Source organism: Dermacentor andersoni, chromosome 1 (genome assembly GCF_023375885.2).
Source record: "Dermacentor andersoni chromosome 1, qqDerAnde1_hic_scaffold, whole genome shotgun sequence".
NCBI lineage: Eukaryota > Metazoa > Arthropoda > Arachnida > Ixodida > Ixodidae > Dermacentor > Dermacentor andersoni.
Genome location: NC_092814.1, coordinates 195987146 through 196003512, shown reverse-complemented (window position 1 = coordinate 196003512; position 16367 = coordinate 195987146). Strand labels below are relative to the sequence as shown.

The 16367-nt window shown below is 45.7% G+C and overlaps 1 protein-coding gene across 1 annotated transcript; it reads left to right on the top strand.

The window, feature by feature from the left end:
• Positions 1-2255: 2255 nt before the first annotated feature.
• LOC140218959 (cytochrome P450 4V2-like) lies at positions 2256-15452 on the top strand. The gene is made up of 6 exons (XM_072288706.1): positions 2256-2410; positions 2561-2713; positions 2858-3031; positions 6216-6282; positions 10696-10869; positions 15152-15452. The coding sequence occupies exons 1-6, from the start codon at positions 2300-2302 to the stop codon at positions 15325-15327; spliced, it is 855 nt and encodes a 284-aa protein (XP_072144807.1). The 5' UTR covers positions 2256-2299; the 3' UTR covers positions 15328-15452.
• The last annotated feature ends 915 nt before the right edge of the window (positions 15453-16367 follow it).

Sequence of the window (16367 nt, the reverse complement as noted above, 5' to 3'; positions counted from 1 at the left end):
TCGTATTACTTTTTTATTTCATCTCGACGAGCCATGCAAATAAGACTCACATGTAAGCTCTCTAGACAAGTAAATACGCACATATGTCTTTTTCTTTTTCATAGATCGCGGGCTTGCATAAGAGCCAGAAAGAAAGACTACGTAAAAGACTACGTAACGACATGGAAACGACTTCGTTGGGCATTCTGAGCACACTCTACAACTTTTCAAATACGTGAGCTATAAAACAGATATTTAATATTTGCGCAATCAACGTTAACCTTTTGACTGACTAGTCGCACGTCAAACAATAGTATGAGTAACTCAAGACAGCTGCGAACAATATGTCCTTGGTCTCTTTCGTCTAAGGTGTTCCAGTCTATCTTTAAGGTTTGGTTAGCTCCACTTACCTGAAACACCCGGCCCAAGGCATTCCGAAATGATTTTCCGAAGCACTCTGCATAATGAGCACATCAGAGGAACGGGTATTTATCAGAGTATCAGAGTGGGCGCCAAGGGCACATATTCGATGCTGTTGATGGCGGCATAGAATATGGTCATACGATGTTACTTTCACTGCGCTAGCTCGGCCTCACCGAATCCCTTTCTATTTCTACGTGCTCCTCGCCTTTTGTTAGCCAGTCAAATAAGAAAAACCTGTCAAACATATTGGAATAGTCTTACTTTACAGGCCCCCTGCCTGACACTCTTGTGCGTGTGTGTTTGCAGAAGCCCGAATGCGGAAAAGCTTCTATGCAGTAATTTCGCTACAAATGCAATCTTTCTTCCAGGCGATTCTGTCAAGCAATGTGAACCTTAATAAGTCATTCATATATCGCATGATGAAACCATGGATGGGAAATGGCGTCCTGACAAGGTGAATAAGCACATCTGTCGTAAATAATAGGAGTTCTGATATCAACATTGTGTGTTCTGCCTACGGATGGTTCTTTTTTATTACAGTAACAAGGAAATTTGGAGTACACGTAGGAAAATACTTACGCCCGCTTTTCACTTCAAGATATTGGACAATTACGTGCACATAATGAACCGACGAACGAGAGAGCTCGTTAACAACCTGATGCAACTGGGGATGAAGCCTTTCGACATACTTCCTGTCTTGCGGCTTGCGGCTTTTGGGATGTTCTATGGTTAGTAAAAATTAGATAGGACTTCCACCAGCAGTGTGCATGACTGCGCCCACACAAGTTTTCTAACTACTACAAAGACGGATATCCAGTAAACCAAACCTGTCAACGTATTGTCATATTTTGCTTGATCACAGGTAATATGTAGTTATTTGAGCTGCATCGCAAAAATGTATCTGGATTTGAGAGACTATCACCCGTGTTCTACATCTTGTTTGTTTAGCAATATAACAAGCTTTCGAGTGTAACATTGGCACAGAAATGGTACCCAAAAATTACACCCAATGCCGGTAGACAACTTGTAGCGTGACAGTTACGTCTGGCGTCGTCTCCTAACGCTGCTGATAAAGTTATGCCCGATGTAGCCATCACACCCGTGCTGATTCGCTTTCTTAGCAAAGGAGAAAAACCGTGTACGCCTTTTCACTTCGTCTTTCGTTTCCCCTCCTTTTGCTGTTTTTTTTTCTTTCCTTTATTTTTGGTGGGGAGGCGAGTAACGCTTACTTTTATATTACTTCTCCTTTTTTACTTATTATTCGCTTAGCAACACTTTTTTGTGGAACAGACTGCAAAACAGGGCACTAAGATAGCATGTATCTGGTATTGCTCGAGCTGTTCAACATGTATCTGCCAGCTGCGGCAACTCCAAACTGTCGTGGTGATGGTGGAACGTGTCTGGTTAGCAAGTTTAGCTCAGTTTAGCTCAAATGATTCCATAACCATATCAGAACGGTGCTTCTTTTTCAGAGGTTTAGTTCCATTTTATGCGGTGCAAGAAAAAAAATACATTTTTGGTGCATAGCATTTTCCAAAGACGCCTCCGAAATATTTTTTTTTCCTCTAGAAGATTGTTGTCTTTTTTTCTTTGTGCTCATTTCTCTACAACATATCTATCTAGTCATTCATGACATTCTCGATGATATTTATATTGCTAATGAAATATATGTTGCCTCTGAATAACAATAAGACGAAGCATTGTCTTGTCTTTCGTGCCCTCTGTCGTGTTTATATTGGGCAGAAACTGCAATGGGCGTCAATATCAACGAAGAAGAAGGCACAAACAAAAAACTACTTCAAACAACTGACGAGTAAGTTCTCGCTTACATAGTTTAAGGACCCTACAGATACTACAATCATGTTGTTACCGATTCTCTAGCCTGGCAGCCAGCATCATGTCCCGTGTTCTCAAGGTTTTTTACTGGCCTGATACTGTGTACTATATGAGCAAAGAAGGAAGGATATTCTTGAAGAAGGTACGCTATATTCGAGACTACAACAATAGGGTACGTAAACTGACTTTTCTAGCATGTTTAATGTAGTACATGCATGTGAAGATCATTCGCATGCATAAACATGTGCATTAGTTGTCCCCACTGCGGCATAATAGAAAACTAGATATAAGAAGCACGTTTTAATCCCTCTTGTTCTTGTAGATTATTCAAAAGCGGAAAGCACAATACATTTCAGGAGAAGCCGGCTGTGCACCGAGAAAAAGCTTCCTGGATATTCTACTTCATATGCATGTCGATGAAGGAGCCCTAACAGAGCACGAAGTCGCCGAAGAAGTTGCCACATTTTTCATCGGAGTAAGCTGCAACATTTCCCTAGAAAAACGTTCCTTTTCACCGTTTACGGCGAGTGTCGAAAGCTAAACCTCCTTGTGAAGTCACAAAGCTCTTATGAGAAAGGGTGAAAGGGTGAATGTGGAATGTTCTTTCCATGGTTTTCAGGGCTTTGATACTACGGCCACAGCGGCATCGTATACCTTGTATTTGCTGGGACATCATTCAGACATACAAGACAAAGTTCACGCTGAAATCGATGCTGTTTTCGCTGACGACAAGCAGAGGAGCGTAACGATTGAGGACATTAAGAAACTGAAATATTTAGACTGCGTAATAAAGGCAAGTATGTTGTTCGGGTGAGTCCGCTGAGGACGTTTTGCTTTTTGTAAGGACGTTCGCACTGAATTACAGAAAAGTTGAAATCAAACGAAGCATGTAACGAATACGCATAGACTAGACGTCACATACCAAAGTGAAATTATACAAGTAAAAGTTGATTGCTTATTGAGGCGGCCATATCACCATTCAGAATCCAGGAGTCGAATACGCGAAGCTTATCCTTTGTAAGTTCTCTTTGTCGTTAGCCGGTCGTCTTCACTATTAATATGTCGAGCATCAGGATTGGCTGCAATTTGCTCTTACGAACTCTTCTAGCGTAAGAGCTTTTTGTGAATACGGGCCGAGACTTTGAAATTTGGTAAGAACGCTCGTCCTAATGCCTCAAAGCTTTGGAGCTTCGACAAGTGTTAGCAGCCTCCCCATGTGTCTCAGCTGTAACTATACATAGCCACAAGTGCTACAACCTGTGTATTAGGATAGCCTGCTCCTTTGCGACGCGCATTTCCACAAAACAAACTGAGCTGTTGCGAACATACGCCAGCAAACAATCTTAGGAAGTACGAGTAGTTTTCTTGTCAAATGCGCAGCAGTTCGTAAAGTACGTGTTCTTATTCTGGTGACACTGTACATTGCGCAATCTGTTCAACTATTCTACGTCGCAATGATCGCTAACATTTGGGCACCTTCATATTTTTTCAGTATCATAATACTGGGAAGTCAGAGCCAAATTTTCGCCCTATCAAAATTTTCGCACTATATTTCGTCAACGTCGATGAAAAAAGAAATAACACTATATACAAAGTTAATTTTTCTTTTATCGGCATAATGAAATTTGCCATTTCGTTCGGCAAGCATCCCCATTTCTGAGTACTCGAAAATTGCTGCACCGTTTTTAGAGGTAAAGCGGAGGCCGGCGCAAACCGTTGCAAGAACCCTTTTAGAGCAGGTAAATCGCCCTCGCTTGCGTATAGGAACCCGCTAATAAAAACAAGCTGTAACATGTCTTTCTGCGAAACAAAGATATTGCTTTTAATCTTACGTCACTCTCAGCCCTGATTTGTGTGCCTGATTCAATACAGCCCCAAATATTATAAAACTTCAACATGGCTGGGGTCTTTAAAAGGTGTATTTTGCAAATTATACCCAGACTGAGTGACGACACACCCAGGTTAACCAACTTGCACATGTATTGCTATCATATGCTATCGAAAAAAATAAGGAGATCCTAGTCGCCCGATATTTTGTTAGTCACAACTATGAATATGACACACAATGAATGTGCTCTTTCTCCCCTACAAAACTACATGAAAAATTACGCAACGATGTATATGTTACTGTAACACCTGTTCAAGAGCCAAGAAGTCGCCAGCGCGGTATTTTTGCGCTAACATCTCATTGTATCATGTCAGGAAAGAAAAAGCCAGAGAAAGTATAGAGGAAGTTCATTGTTATGTTGAATGGAAACGTAGAAATAATAGGGTAGAGGGAAATTAAAGTGGACAAAAGGACAACCTGCCGCAGGTGACAACCAAACCTAGATCCACCAAATTACCTGTGTAGTGTTTTACCAATTATGAATTAGGTTACCGCTGCGGCCATCTGATAAAACTCTTGCCAAAGCCTAACAGGCACAGGCACCTTCACACATTACATTTCGTCGTCCTAACTACACTGCATAGCGGCTAGCACAGCGCAACATGCCAGCAATGAAATTGGTTTGCTCTTTACACAGTTGAAGAATTTTCTCCGCTATAATGGCAGTAATAGTTTCGCGTCTATTTTGTTTTTCTTCTTTGGCCCAGCAGCAACATTGACCCATAAATCGAAAAACACGTATTCTTCACCTCAACCACACTTTAGCACGAACGGTGTCCATGTATCTCGTAACCTATGATTGTGCCTTCAAGACTATAGTAATTTAAGCGGTCCTTGGGAAGTTCCACGCAACTCATTTTGAAAAACTGCTTTTACGATTGAAAAAAAAAAAAGGGAACGTAGAAGCACTTGCTCAAGAAGAACGTTACTCTTTACGTGGTCAGCAGATCTCCGATGAAGCATAAGAAAATTTTCGTTTTCGGCCTGCATTCGAAGTTCACGTTAAAACAAAAAAAAGATGGATAGACGGAAACCGCGTTGCTGGGGAATTATTTTAGGCTACTCACGCGTGACAGCCTTGAGGTTAGGCAGCGATCGGCACATATTTCCTATATTTTTCTCTTCGCTCGCTGCTTGCCCCTTATGAGTTGAGAAACCGGAGGGAAGACATGCGTGCATGCGATGGGGCACTTCACAAAGGAAGCAACAGTTTATCTCTTCGTGTGAGGACAGAGTTGTCGGCCCGGCGGCCGAGACGGTGAGGCCACACGCAAAAGTGACGCGCCAGGCGGCCTTACGCGCCACTGAAGTGTGACGCGCCTAACACACGGCTGCACATGCAAATGGCACGAAGCTCTGGAGAGACAAAGGAGAATAAGAACAAAAGAAAACAGACTTGGAGACGTGGCAGTTAGGCATCGGTGAAAACGTATTGTCGAAAGGGAAGACGTGTCAAAGGTACCGAAAGAAAAGCTACATTTACAGAAAGCACGCGATAGGAGTAATAGCAAGAGCCTCTAACGTCAGGCTTAAATACAACCGCAGCAGGGGTCTAGGTGTGAAACCTTCCGCTGCGACGGACGTGCGCTTTGGCCCGGCGGATCCAAGTGCTTGCGTCAGAACCTTGCTTATAGCGCAGAAATTGTGACAGCACGCAGTTCAGGACCAGGTGACAACTATTGTGCAACAGTGTGACACGAACCTTCCTTAAGGCGAATAGAAGGCCGCCAACACGATGCTGTCTTTGCGTGAAAAGAGGTCTTCAAGCTGAAAAGAGCGTGTTAGCGTGCCTAGCTAAGATGAAGCTTGCAACATCAATGCGATGCGTTTAGGCAGCGCAATACGGGTGGTTCGTGGTCAGCTTGCGTTTAGGCAAGTTGAAGTTCATGGAGACCATGTCCAGGGGATTTAAATCTGCAAGACACCCCGCTGTCTCCACCACGCCGCCTTGTTTTCTTTCAAAATGTTTGACACAGTCTGAAAGAAAACCAAGTATGATAGAATGAGGTGCAGCCATGTTCCATTATGTAATGGGTTTTGTGTTTATTTGGTTTACCTAGTAGCTGCCTTCTTTTATTCGCTTCTGCAGGAGTCCCTACGCCTGTACCCACCAGTTCCTCTCATCGCTCGGAACATAGATGAAGACGTGCACATCGGTGAGTAATAGTGGAGGATACCTAAGCACTTAACATTTTTTGCAGTGTGTGTGTGTGTGTGTGTGTGTGTGTGTGTGTGTGTGTGTGTGCGTGTGTGTGTTTGCATTTGTGTGACACCAACCACTGACACCCATTTGCAGGTGAAGCGTGCAGTTATAGTACACTACACGCAATAGCTTGCACGAATGTGATCTTTCACACAGGTAACTTCCGCATAAAATATTACACAGTAGAGCTAAATACGGTAACAAAGCAGGAGACAGGATGATGGAGAAGAATGGCAAGCTGAGCGCTCTTTGTTCATCTTCTTTTGGGCATGCACTGCTACACTATTATTAGAGCGTAAGCTGTTATGGGCTAATTCCGATAGCCGTTTCTGTTGGCGATAGCCGTTTCTATTGGAGTTTCTGTCTGCAGCCGCCGCTGCTGCCGGTGTCCAACGTAGCTATCGCCAGGAATTAGAAAAGAAATACCCCATTCCTGCCGGGATCGAACCCGCGCCCTGGGCGCGGCAGTAAGCTACTTTACCACTGCGCCACGCCAGCGCAAGCTAGCCGCTGCGGGAACATGCTCTTACACGCGTAGGAGCACGCGAGAAGTCACGCGATTAAGATGCCATGAGAAATGCGCGCCACATAGCGTCAATACGTGCACACTTTCCATTGTAGCTGCATGTTATTGCACCAGGTGGCACGCCATGTAGCAGTTGCATAGGTAGCGGTACAAGGAAGATAGAGAAGTTTTGAGGAAGAAAAAGAAGATTAAGGAGATGTATACAAAAATGCTAGAATTAAATATATGTAAAGCATTCGAAATAAAGTTACGCAGGCTAAGTGACCATTTGTCACCACTCATTTTTATAAGGGACGCCAGTAAATCAGCAGCAGCAGCATCGTATCGTGCCACTTGTCACGCAATGTGAAATGCGCGCCGCGTAGCGTCGATAGCTGCAAACTTTCCACTGCAGTTGTGTTGTATTCTACCTGGTGTCACGACGTGCAGCAGTTGCATCGTATGGTGCCACGTGTCAAAGGATGTGACGTGTGCGGTGCGTAGTCTCGATACTTGTGTTTGCTGTACTCTTCCGTACACGTTATGGTGCCTCCTCGTAAGGTACGAGCGGCTGCTGAAGAAGTGAATCGCAGAGCTATGCGCGCAGCCACAACCAGGCAACGTCGGGCCCAGCAGACCACTGTGCAGAGAGCACCACAAGCCGCAGCTCGCCGTGGATGCCGGGCGCACAGTTCCTTCTCGTGAAAACGACGCAACGAGACTTCGCCGCGAAGACCCTTTACTGCCTTCTGCCGAAAATGGAGCCTCTATGGAGCGGCTCCTTCAGCTTACGCTGTGACTGTGCTGTGTGTGCCGCTTAGGCCTGTAACTTTTTTTTTCGAAGCGCTTTGGCTCATTTCTTACACTTTGCGGTAGCTAGGTTCCTTCCTCGCCTCGTTTCCGACTTCTTCAATAAAAAGGCGTGCGTGGCCGACGGTGGAATCGAACGTCTGCCTTCTAGCACAGCAGCCCGATGCTCTATTAGGCCGAGGTGCTTTCTCTTTTTTTTTCATTGTTTAATCACGCGCATACCCCTGTAGGGCCAAAGTCGACTAGTTCTTTGAGAAGTTTGGCTGCGGTCGTCACATGCCAGTTTTTCGCATTCTTCTCTATCGTGGCAGCTAGCGCTTTGCGTCATTGTTTTAGACTACACCAACTCTGGGATCGGCCTACATTCCCCAATCCTTTCCTCGTTCCAACTAGAAGCGGCAGAGTACGCAGAAGCTGTGCGACATTGTACCGTCTTCGTTATCGGCACAGGTCAAACATGATTTAACGTTTTGTCAGAGGTGTGAAAATTACATCATTGTTTTAACATAGGGAACATGAGAGACCTAGGTATGTACGATTGTATAACACGGAGTCACTGATCACGTCACAATTCGTATTTCTTTAGCTTGTGCCTCGTCCAGTACCTATGCAGAACCCAACAATCGGCTTGTCTTAAACACAGCATCGGATAGCCGCAGTATAAATCATGCCTTCGCCGTCACAATCGTCTTGCTTCTTTCGTCAAACACACGCTCACGTTACACACATAACTGCAAGCCTTACATGAACGCGTTGGTGCACCTGGTAACGCTTTTCGTAAGCCAAAGGAATGCTGGGCAGCCAGCTACTTGCGAAATGCTTAGCATAACATTGATTCCAACAGGGCGTGTGGGTTCAGTATAACTTATTTAGCTTCTTCATGCACTAACCAGACCAAGTGAGCAGTCGTTTGCCATTCAATCGCTAGTCGGTGCTAACAAGGCCCACGAAAGGCTCTCCAAAGCGGAAAGCAGGCGCATTTTATAAAGTCTACGCTCCTTCGGCCTGGTTTTAGGACTCCAGACTCCAATGAGCAGTGCTATTACTCTACAAACAACAAAGAAATAAGAAAGGAGGAAGGGACACTATCAGTTTGAAAACACACAGCTTTGGATGAGCGCCCGTCAGAAGCACGCCAGCCTTGCTGCATCAGCTGCAACCTATATGCAGCACTCAGTGTGTGTTGTATAGCATGCGTAAAGACGACCTTGTACTTTCGATGTAATGCTTCTAGTGTGCTCACTGGGCAATAGAGAGCTAGAAGTTTGCATTGAAACCTACGCACTTGTTTCTCCCTCTTTCCTTAAGCACGGTTTTAGGGCAAATAAGAGTGCCTGAGTTTGATTCACGCTATTTCTTGCTGGTTGGCAATGACCGAGATATTTGTGTTTGTATTAGCATTCTCTTATACTTCACACACTTTTGTGGGTTATGTATGTTGTATCCAACTGTTTTCCTGTGTACTTGGGTCACTGCGTGGTCCATGGACAAATGGATAGCGCATCGGGCTGCTATGCTGAGGGAACAGGTTTCGAAACCAACCGTTGGACCGATTTGGGTCATTGAGTAGAAGGCGATGTGTACATATGTGCCGCTCATCGACGAACCTCTTTTCCGCTGGCGAGGGTCACTGTAGATGCGGGGCTGGGTAGCTTCCGCTGTTCAATGAAACTCTTTGACGCCGACTTGGACTACTGGGTTTCTGCTACTCGGTCTGTGCTGGTCTTCAATTATTTTCTTTGATGCCAAATTGGGTCACTGCGTATGGTCCAGTAGCTGTGTGCTGCTCTTTTATGAACGTCTTTGACGCCAACTTGGGTAACTGGGTAGGTGCCGCTGGGAATTTGCCGCTGCATTATGGCGAAAAAGATCTATTAAACTTATCCGATGGTGAATGGAATCTGACCCACGTCATAGTGGTTCCTCAAAGACAGCAACCCGACGCATTAGCAGCCAGCGCCACAAATGCCCCGGGTATATTCCGCTTTGAATGAAGCTCTCGTCAGCTTGGGTCACATAGTATTTGCCATTGAGTGTGCCGCAAGCGAAGGAACAATTCTCAGCGTTCGCAGGCACCGGCGGATCACCCTTCTCCTCTCGGAGGCCACGTGCGGACTTCTCAGCAGTGCCTCGAGATGGCGCAGCATGTCCAGAAAGAAGCGCGTGAGAGAAGCCCGGTTCTTTCTCAGCCTTTGCACGCACCGGCGCGCCATGCATTTAGGATGCCACGCGCAGGCTTCGCCGCGGCGACGCTAGATGACATCAAGAGTTCTTAGAAAAGCGCGAAAGAGAAGTTCTGCTGCAGTACACGCCTCATACATTACTAGTTTCGACGGTGGCAATACCCTGTGTCAATATATTCATTCGATGCTAAACACATTGCCGTCGATTGTCATCGCGAGATGGGTTCTGCCGATTTTTGAAGGTACATTACCATTCTGCTCTATAGAAGCTCTCTATAATTACTAAGCACATTACCATTGCTTCGAAATTTGCTTCACCGATGCTTTCGCGCCACATCCCAATTGAACAACCTATGATGCGTTCAATGGAAAATTGCTATCTTGCTCTTATACCCCGATTTACTTACTGCGGGGGCATTTTGTTAAGACCCTATTTTATTTTTCACTGTTTTCGCTCTTCTTCGACTGCTAGGACAGAGTTGTGCCGTCACGATTACCGCCAAGGGTCACTCGGTGCGACGGATCATATGACAAGCGGAATAGAAATTGAAATTGGTTGTTACAAATGCTCTCAGGGTTGCATCTTTACAAATGGGTATATGTAGTCGTAATTATTTTTTGGTGTCTTTACTGTCAAAATGGTGGTTTACCTTTCTGAGCGCGAAGTCAACGTTTCAGCTTGTTGATTTGTCATCTTCAGCGCAAGCCTGAGGCAAATCTCTTTGTCGAAGCGGTGACTCTGCGCTGATATTTTCCTTGTTTGCCCCCTGTAGATCAGTTTGTGCCTACATCTTCCTCTGAACCATTTTCCTGTTTATAGTCGAATATAGTTTCTAACATGTGTTTTTACCATCCCTCTTTATTGCAGGAAAACACACTATTCCAAAAGGAACGGTTGCAGTATGTGCCATTTATTTTTTGCATCGACATCCTAATGTCTACAAGGAACCGAACGCATTCATGCCGGAAAGGTTCATGGAGACTGAGAACGTCAGCCCCTTCGCTTACGTTCCCTTCTCCGCTGGATCCAGGAATTGTATTGGTATGACGAGGTTTTTTTTCTCAGTACATGACAATTTTGTGAAACGGAGAGGCAGACCCACAGCAATGAGAGGCAGACCCACAGAGAGGCAGACCCACAGACCCACCAAATTTTCGCAATGCACTGGAGGCGTTTCTCTTTTGCGGTACTGAGTCTAAAACAACTATTTCATTCTGGTTCTTCGGAGTTGCCAAGTGTATGTAATGCGAACTCATATGCTCAGCGTTTAAGAAGAGTGCTTCAATGGCAAGAATCGTATTCAACAGCAAAAAAAACTGAAACGATGCCCTGGGTGCCTTTATCTATAACAACGAATGGTTGCGGTGACGCACAGAAGGTAGAGAGTAACAGCGTGAGCGGTTTTAGGCCATTGAAAGAAGTGTAGTAGAACTTTTTCGTAATTTGGTCGTATTTGAAACTGCACTAGGGGTCTTCGCCATTGTCCTTGTAGGTGTTTCCTACATGTTCGTGTCCGGGAAGTTTGCAGCTACAAGGCTGACCTGACATCTCACAATCGATGTCAATTCTTCGACGTAATGATAACGAATAGCATGATTTTCTGGTCAACAGGAAAATAAGGGTTCGCACAGGTTCACAGGACCTCTATACAGGGATTGGGTAGACCCGTGCTTCTGCTGTAGTGCACTTTGTTGAGGGAAAGCGCACCAAGTGCTTGTGCCTGGAAGCTCTCTTGAGTGCGCTCAGACACGCGCATGTTAAATAGTACAGGTATGCTGTGTAGTATGTAGCCCACAAACAGGTGCCTGGTAAACTTGGAGCAAACTTCGTTCAGACGCACTCCATCTCAGTTCAGATATGTCAGGGATAGTATGTATAAAGTTCCAAGTTTAGTCCTGGCTGCAGTGACAGCTTTGTCAAGAAAACCCGTCAGATATTATAACAACGAGAAATCTGCGGTAGGTAACTGGACGGAACATCGTTCCTTCAGCAATTCTGGGATACCGTAACATTGATTTTCGGGTAAACACAGGTACAGCAAGCTTCGCTGTGTAGAGCTGCACGCCTTATTTCATTACTGCGATTTGATTGCATATAACCGCAAGTGAAGCCTTGTACACATTTGCGGACGTGTCATTCAGAATTCCCGGATGCAGATGTCATCGGCATAAATGTGGACAAGTGCAGTATCAGGCAACTTGTCTACAAGGCCCATCATTGTAACAATAAACAATACCAGGCTAAGGACTCCACCTGGGGAACACGCTGGCGAATGCCATGTCTGCCAGTATCTCCTTCTACTGTGGACATGAAAATCCTGACGTCAATGAGTTAGCTTGAATGGATGGATGGATGGATGAAAAACTTTATTAGGGTCCTTTAGGGCCCACCCTAGCGCGCAGCAGGCCGCTCCCACGTCGGGACAGAGGCCGAGCCTCTCCGCCGCGTCGCGGGCCCGTTGGACAGCCCATAACTGTTCTTCGAGGTTGGGGCTGTGTAGGACAGCATCCCAGCGTGAAGAAGTGTTACTTTCATCGCCGCGTAACGCGGGACATCGCCAGAGCATGTGAGCTAAGTTCGCTAAGTCATTGCATAGTGCACATGCATTTGTCGTCTGAATTTCGGGGTAAGCAACGCACATATCCGGCCACGAACACCCAGATGCTCAAGCACCTAAAAAAATGCTAGAACACGTTGTCATGGGCACCTCTTATATACAGGAATAGAGCACACACCAGACGGCGGCATCCTCAGCCGCATTGGACTAAAGAGATCAGGTTGATAATATCCTCAATCCACAATCAGCGTCTTCGGAATCCATTGATAAAATTGTGAGAACCACCAGTTTCCACAAGCAATCATTCCAGTCTATTCACTACCATTCTTACCACAACTTTGCCAAAGCAGCTTGCCAAGGATATCAGCCAATAAGAGAAAAATTGCATGAGTATTTCCCGGATCTCAGCAGAGCCACGAGACGGCTACCCTTTCATTTGTCAGACACGGTCGTCGACTTCCACGTCGAATCGAAGAGCGACAGGAGAACTTCCTGATCTTCCCCATCAATACGGCAAATGGTGGAGTAAGCGATGTCATCTGGTCCTAAAGTGGTAACGGGCTGGAAGCAGATATTGCAACGTCAAACTCATGCATGGTGAAATACCTATCAATAAGGCTATTACTAGATGGTAGAAAGGCCTATCATGATGTCAGTAGCAACGAGGTGGAGGCACTCTCCACTAACTTGCAGACATGTTCAGCGACAAGAACTTCCCACCAGCCTTGCTGTGCGGCCCCAGCGCTGAACGAGTGCAACTCTTGCAGAGGGGACGGAATGCTTCCCACAACTTGCAAAATTCCAGAAAGAGGCTTTCTCGGGTACAAAGATACAGAGAATGTCATAAAGCACTGTTTGTTTGGCTTGTCATGGTGCCGTAGGACATGTCGATGAGCCCGGCGAGAGGCCCAAAAGTCTAATGGGGATCTGGCCCTCCTATATTTATATTCTGCTCGACGCCGTACGGCGTGAAGTCGCTCCTACTGGCCATCAATATGTAACCGAGGTGTAAGTGCACTATATCTTTTTTCCCGTAAAGTTGGAGCGAATAATTTTCTATGTTTGATGCTGATGCGATGGTCTGACAGGCGACATTCGCACCCTTTGAATGATTGTAATTGAATGCAAAGGACAGTACCCGAAGCTGGAGGACGTAACCAATTCAGCTGAACATGTGTCGTCAGATGGTCCCTTCCATGGGTGTCCACGCAATGCACCAACGCAGCAGACAGCCGTCGCATTGAGACAAGTACAACGTCAATACAACCATTGTAATACTCCCCACAAATATATTCACAACATCCACCACTGATCGCCATCAGGTCTCGGCTATTCATGAAGTCTGCCAGGTCTCTGCCGCTGGCCTTCATTGAAGCAGAGTACCACAAAGGATGGTTGTCATTAAAGTAGTCGACGACTATGAGGGTAGCTTGGAGGATGTACAACAGAAACAGTCAATCCTCTATGTTTCTGGTGTTTAGCCACCACTGACGGTAAAGTTCGCTGATTCTGCTTCATAGCAAACTTAACCATTGGAAGCACGTGGCGCAACGGGATGACGTAGATATCTTAAATTGCGGCGAACAAAAGTCAGCACTCCGCTTAGAGTGTATTCATCCTGGAACCACAGCAGCACGTATCCAGATATATAGTTATCCTGGTGTATAGTAGACTATAATGAGACGGTAGACAAGTCGTAGCAGTGCCGACGTACTTTCATCTGCATTTCTGCAGACACTGCTTTACTACGTAATTTTCTACATCTTTTAATAACCATTTTGCCTAGTCACACCCACGAAAAAATTCAGTTTAGGCAAGAGCATCTCTTGTGTTACATTATGCAGAAATACCAGCACGTAGCTTTCGGACATATATGGCTTTCGGCTTATGTGGTAAGAAATAAAGCACGTAATGGCGATTAGCTCGTCAGTTGGGCTATCTGGTTGGTTGACGCCTGAGCATATTAAACATACACAGAGAGAGAGGTAACTTACCTTATACACAAGAATAGCTTACTGTCCTAAGGTAGGGCAAGGGTAAGTGGTGAGAATCAGAAAATAAACATAGAGAAGAAATATTGTGGCGACTAGCGAGTATCCGAAGATCACGAAGGGTCAGTGAAATTTTGCTGGGAAAGAAAAAAAGAAGCACGTAATGAAAAGTAGCTTTCCGTCTCTACATCTATTAATGGAAATATTTTGATTTCTATGTCGATGCTGCCAACCTTTTTCTTCACTATGAACAAACAGAACTAAGACGCAGAGTGGTGTGGCAACTAAGCAACAAGGAAACGAACAGTAGTGCACTTGTCCTATTTACTCGTAATCTACTAACGAAGGTTCATTGTATATAGGACATATACACCTTAGAATGAATTCACCAAAAGTTCGGACACGGTTTTTGGGGAGGACAGACAGACAACTATCACCTGTAACAGTGCACAGCGAGCAGGTACTTTTACAAGCAAGGACATGCTCAGAAATATAGAGAACAAAATAAATGAATCAGTTTATTGTTCTCTGGCTGCATAAAGGCTTCACACAGTTAAGTTCCTTCTGGTTTTCTTCAACAGTGCCAGATATTATTCCAGTGGCCTTTCTGCACTGAAAAAATTAGGAACGAAAATAAAAAGCGTTTTTTATGCAATTATAATTCCATAATAATCACATTTCTTCAGGTCGCACTCCTACGATGTTATACTGACAGGAACACATACTGCAAGCAATACTTTCCCTGTAATTTCCGTTCCATTTCTTTATTCCTTAGGCCAAAGGTTTGCCCAACTGGAGGAGAAAATTATGCTGGCCCACATCCTAAGAAACTTCAGTGTGGAATCCCTGGTACCCAAGGAGGAGCTTCAGCTGCAACTAGAAATAGTACTAAGGCCTCTGCAGGGAATACAACTGAAGCTGACACCTCGCCAATGTAGGTCTCACCATTAAGTTTTCGTTAAGAGATTTGCGAGGTCAGTTACAGGACAAAGGTTATTTCCTGTGTTTCCAACCTCAGTAATAAGGTCGAATAAACGTCGCCCGCTATCGCCAGTGGCCAGTACAACTTTCTACAATCATTTCTATGGCGAGATTTATACGGCGAGCGTAAGAGGGAAAGAAAGCTTTGCTTTAATGCATTAAGCCTTCATTCCTCTCGCATCGCTGTGGCTCATTCATTCTGAGTGAGTGGCCAAGAAGGAACCTGTTGCGAACCGAGAGGTTGCAGTGGAGCGCCACGACCAGAGGATCAGCGTAGCAGGCTCTTAAAACGGATTAGCGCGTGCTGTGCTTGCGCCGCGTGCACACGCCGCCCAACTTTATTTTCCTTCTATTTTGCCATGCCGACCGAGGGCACCAACCTTCAGCGTCCACGCGTAGTGGCGTCGGTGGGCGCTGCAGGACCTGCGAAATGTACTCGTCGACGAAGTGGAGACGGTGCTGTCTTCGTCACATGCAGATCCGCGGACACGCCGACGACATCCGTGGGGAGCTCCGTGAGAGGCGTCTCGAGGTAGGCCCGTTTGAGGCCGTCTAGTCAGGCTATCTGTTCACGACCATTCAATGGGGTGGTGGCAGACCTCGGCGTCTTGTGGTGGACACGGTACGGCCCATCGTAGGAGGGTGTAAGAGGTTCTTTACGGCGTCTCGTCTGAGAAAAATGTGGGGGAAAGACGCAAGGTCTGGATGCACTAAGACGCTTTGGTCCGAAGATTAAGACAGGGCGGGGCGCAGTTGCTGAATGCAGTCCTGTAGGCATTAAAGGTACTGCAGCGGCTGGGGCGAGAGGTCCAAAGGAACGAACAAGTCTCCAGGAAGCCGCAGGGGTGCACCATAAACGAGTTTGGCTGGAAAACAGCCAAGGTCGCGAAGAAAGACTGAGCATAGGGCGAGAAGCACCATAGGAAGGTGGTCGACCCAGCGCTCCCTATGCAGGGTCGCAGTGAGGACAGCCTTGAGCTGGCGGTGGAGCCGTTCAACCATGCCGTTGG

Coding starts and splice junctions, on each gene's coding strand:
- LOC140218959 (XM_072288706.1), top strand. CDS start 2,300: ATGTCCCGTGTTCTCAAGGTTTTTTACTGGCCTGATACTGTGTACTAT. Junction 2,411..2,560: donor TTCGAGACTACAACAATAGG/GTACGTAAACTG, acceptor TTGTTCTTGTAG/ATTATTCAAAAGCGGAAAGC. Junction 2,714..2,857: donor TTGCCACATTTTTCATCGGA/GTAAGCTGCAAC, acceptor CATGGTTTTCAG/GGCTTTGATACTACGGCCAC.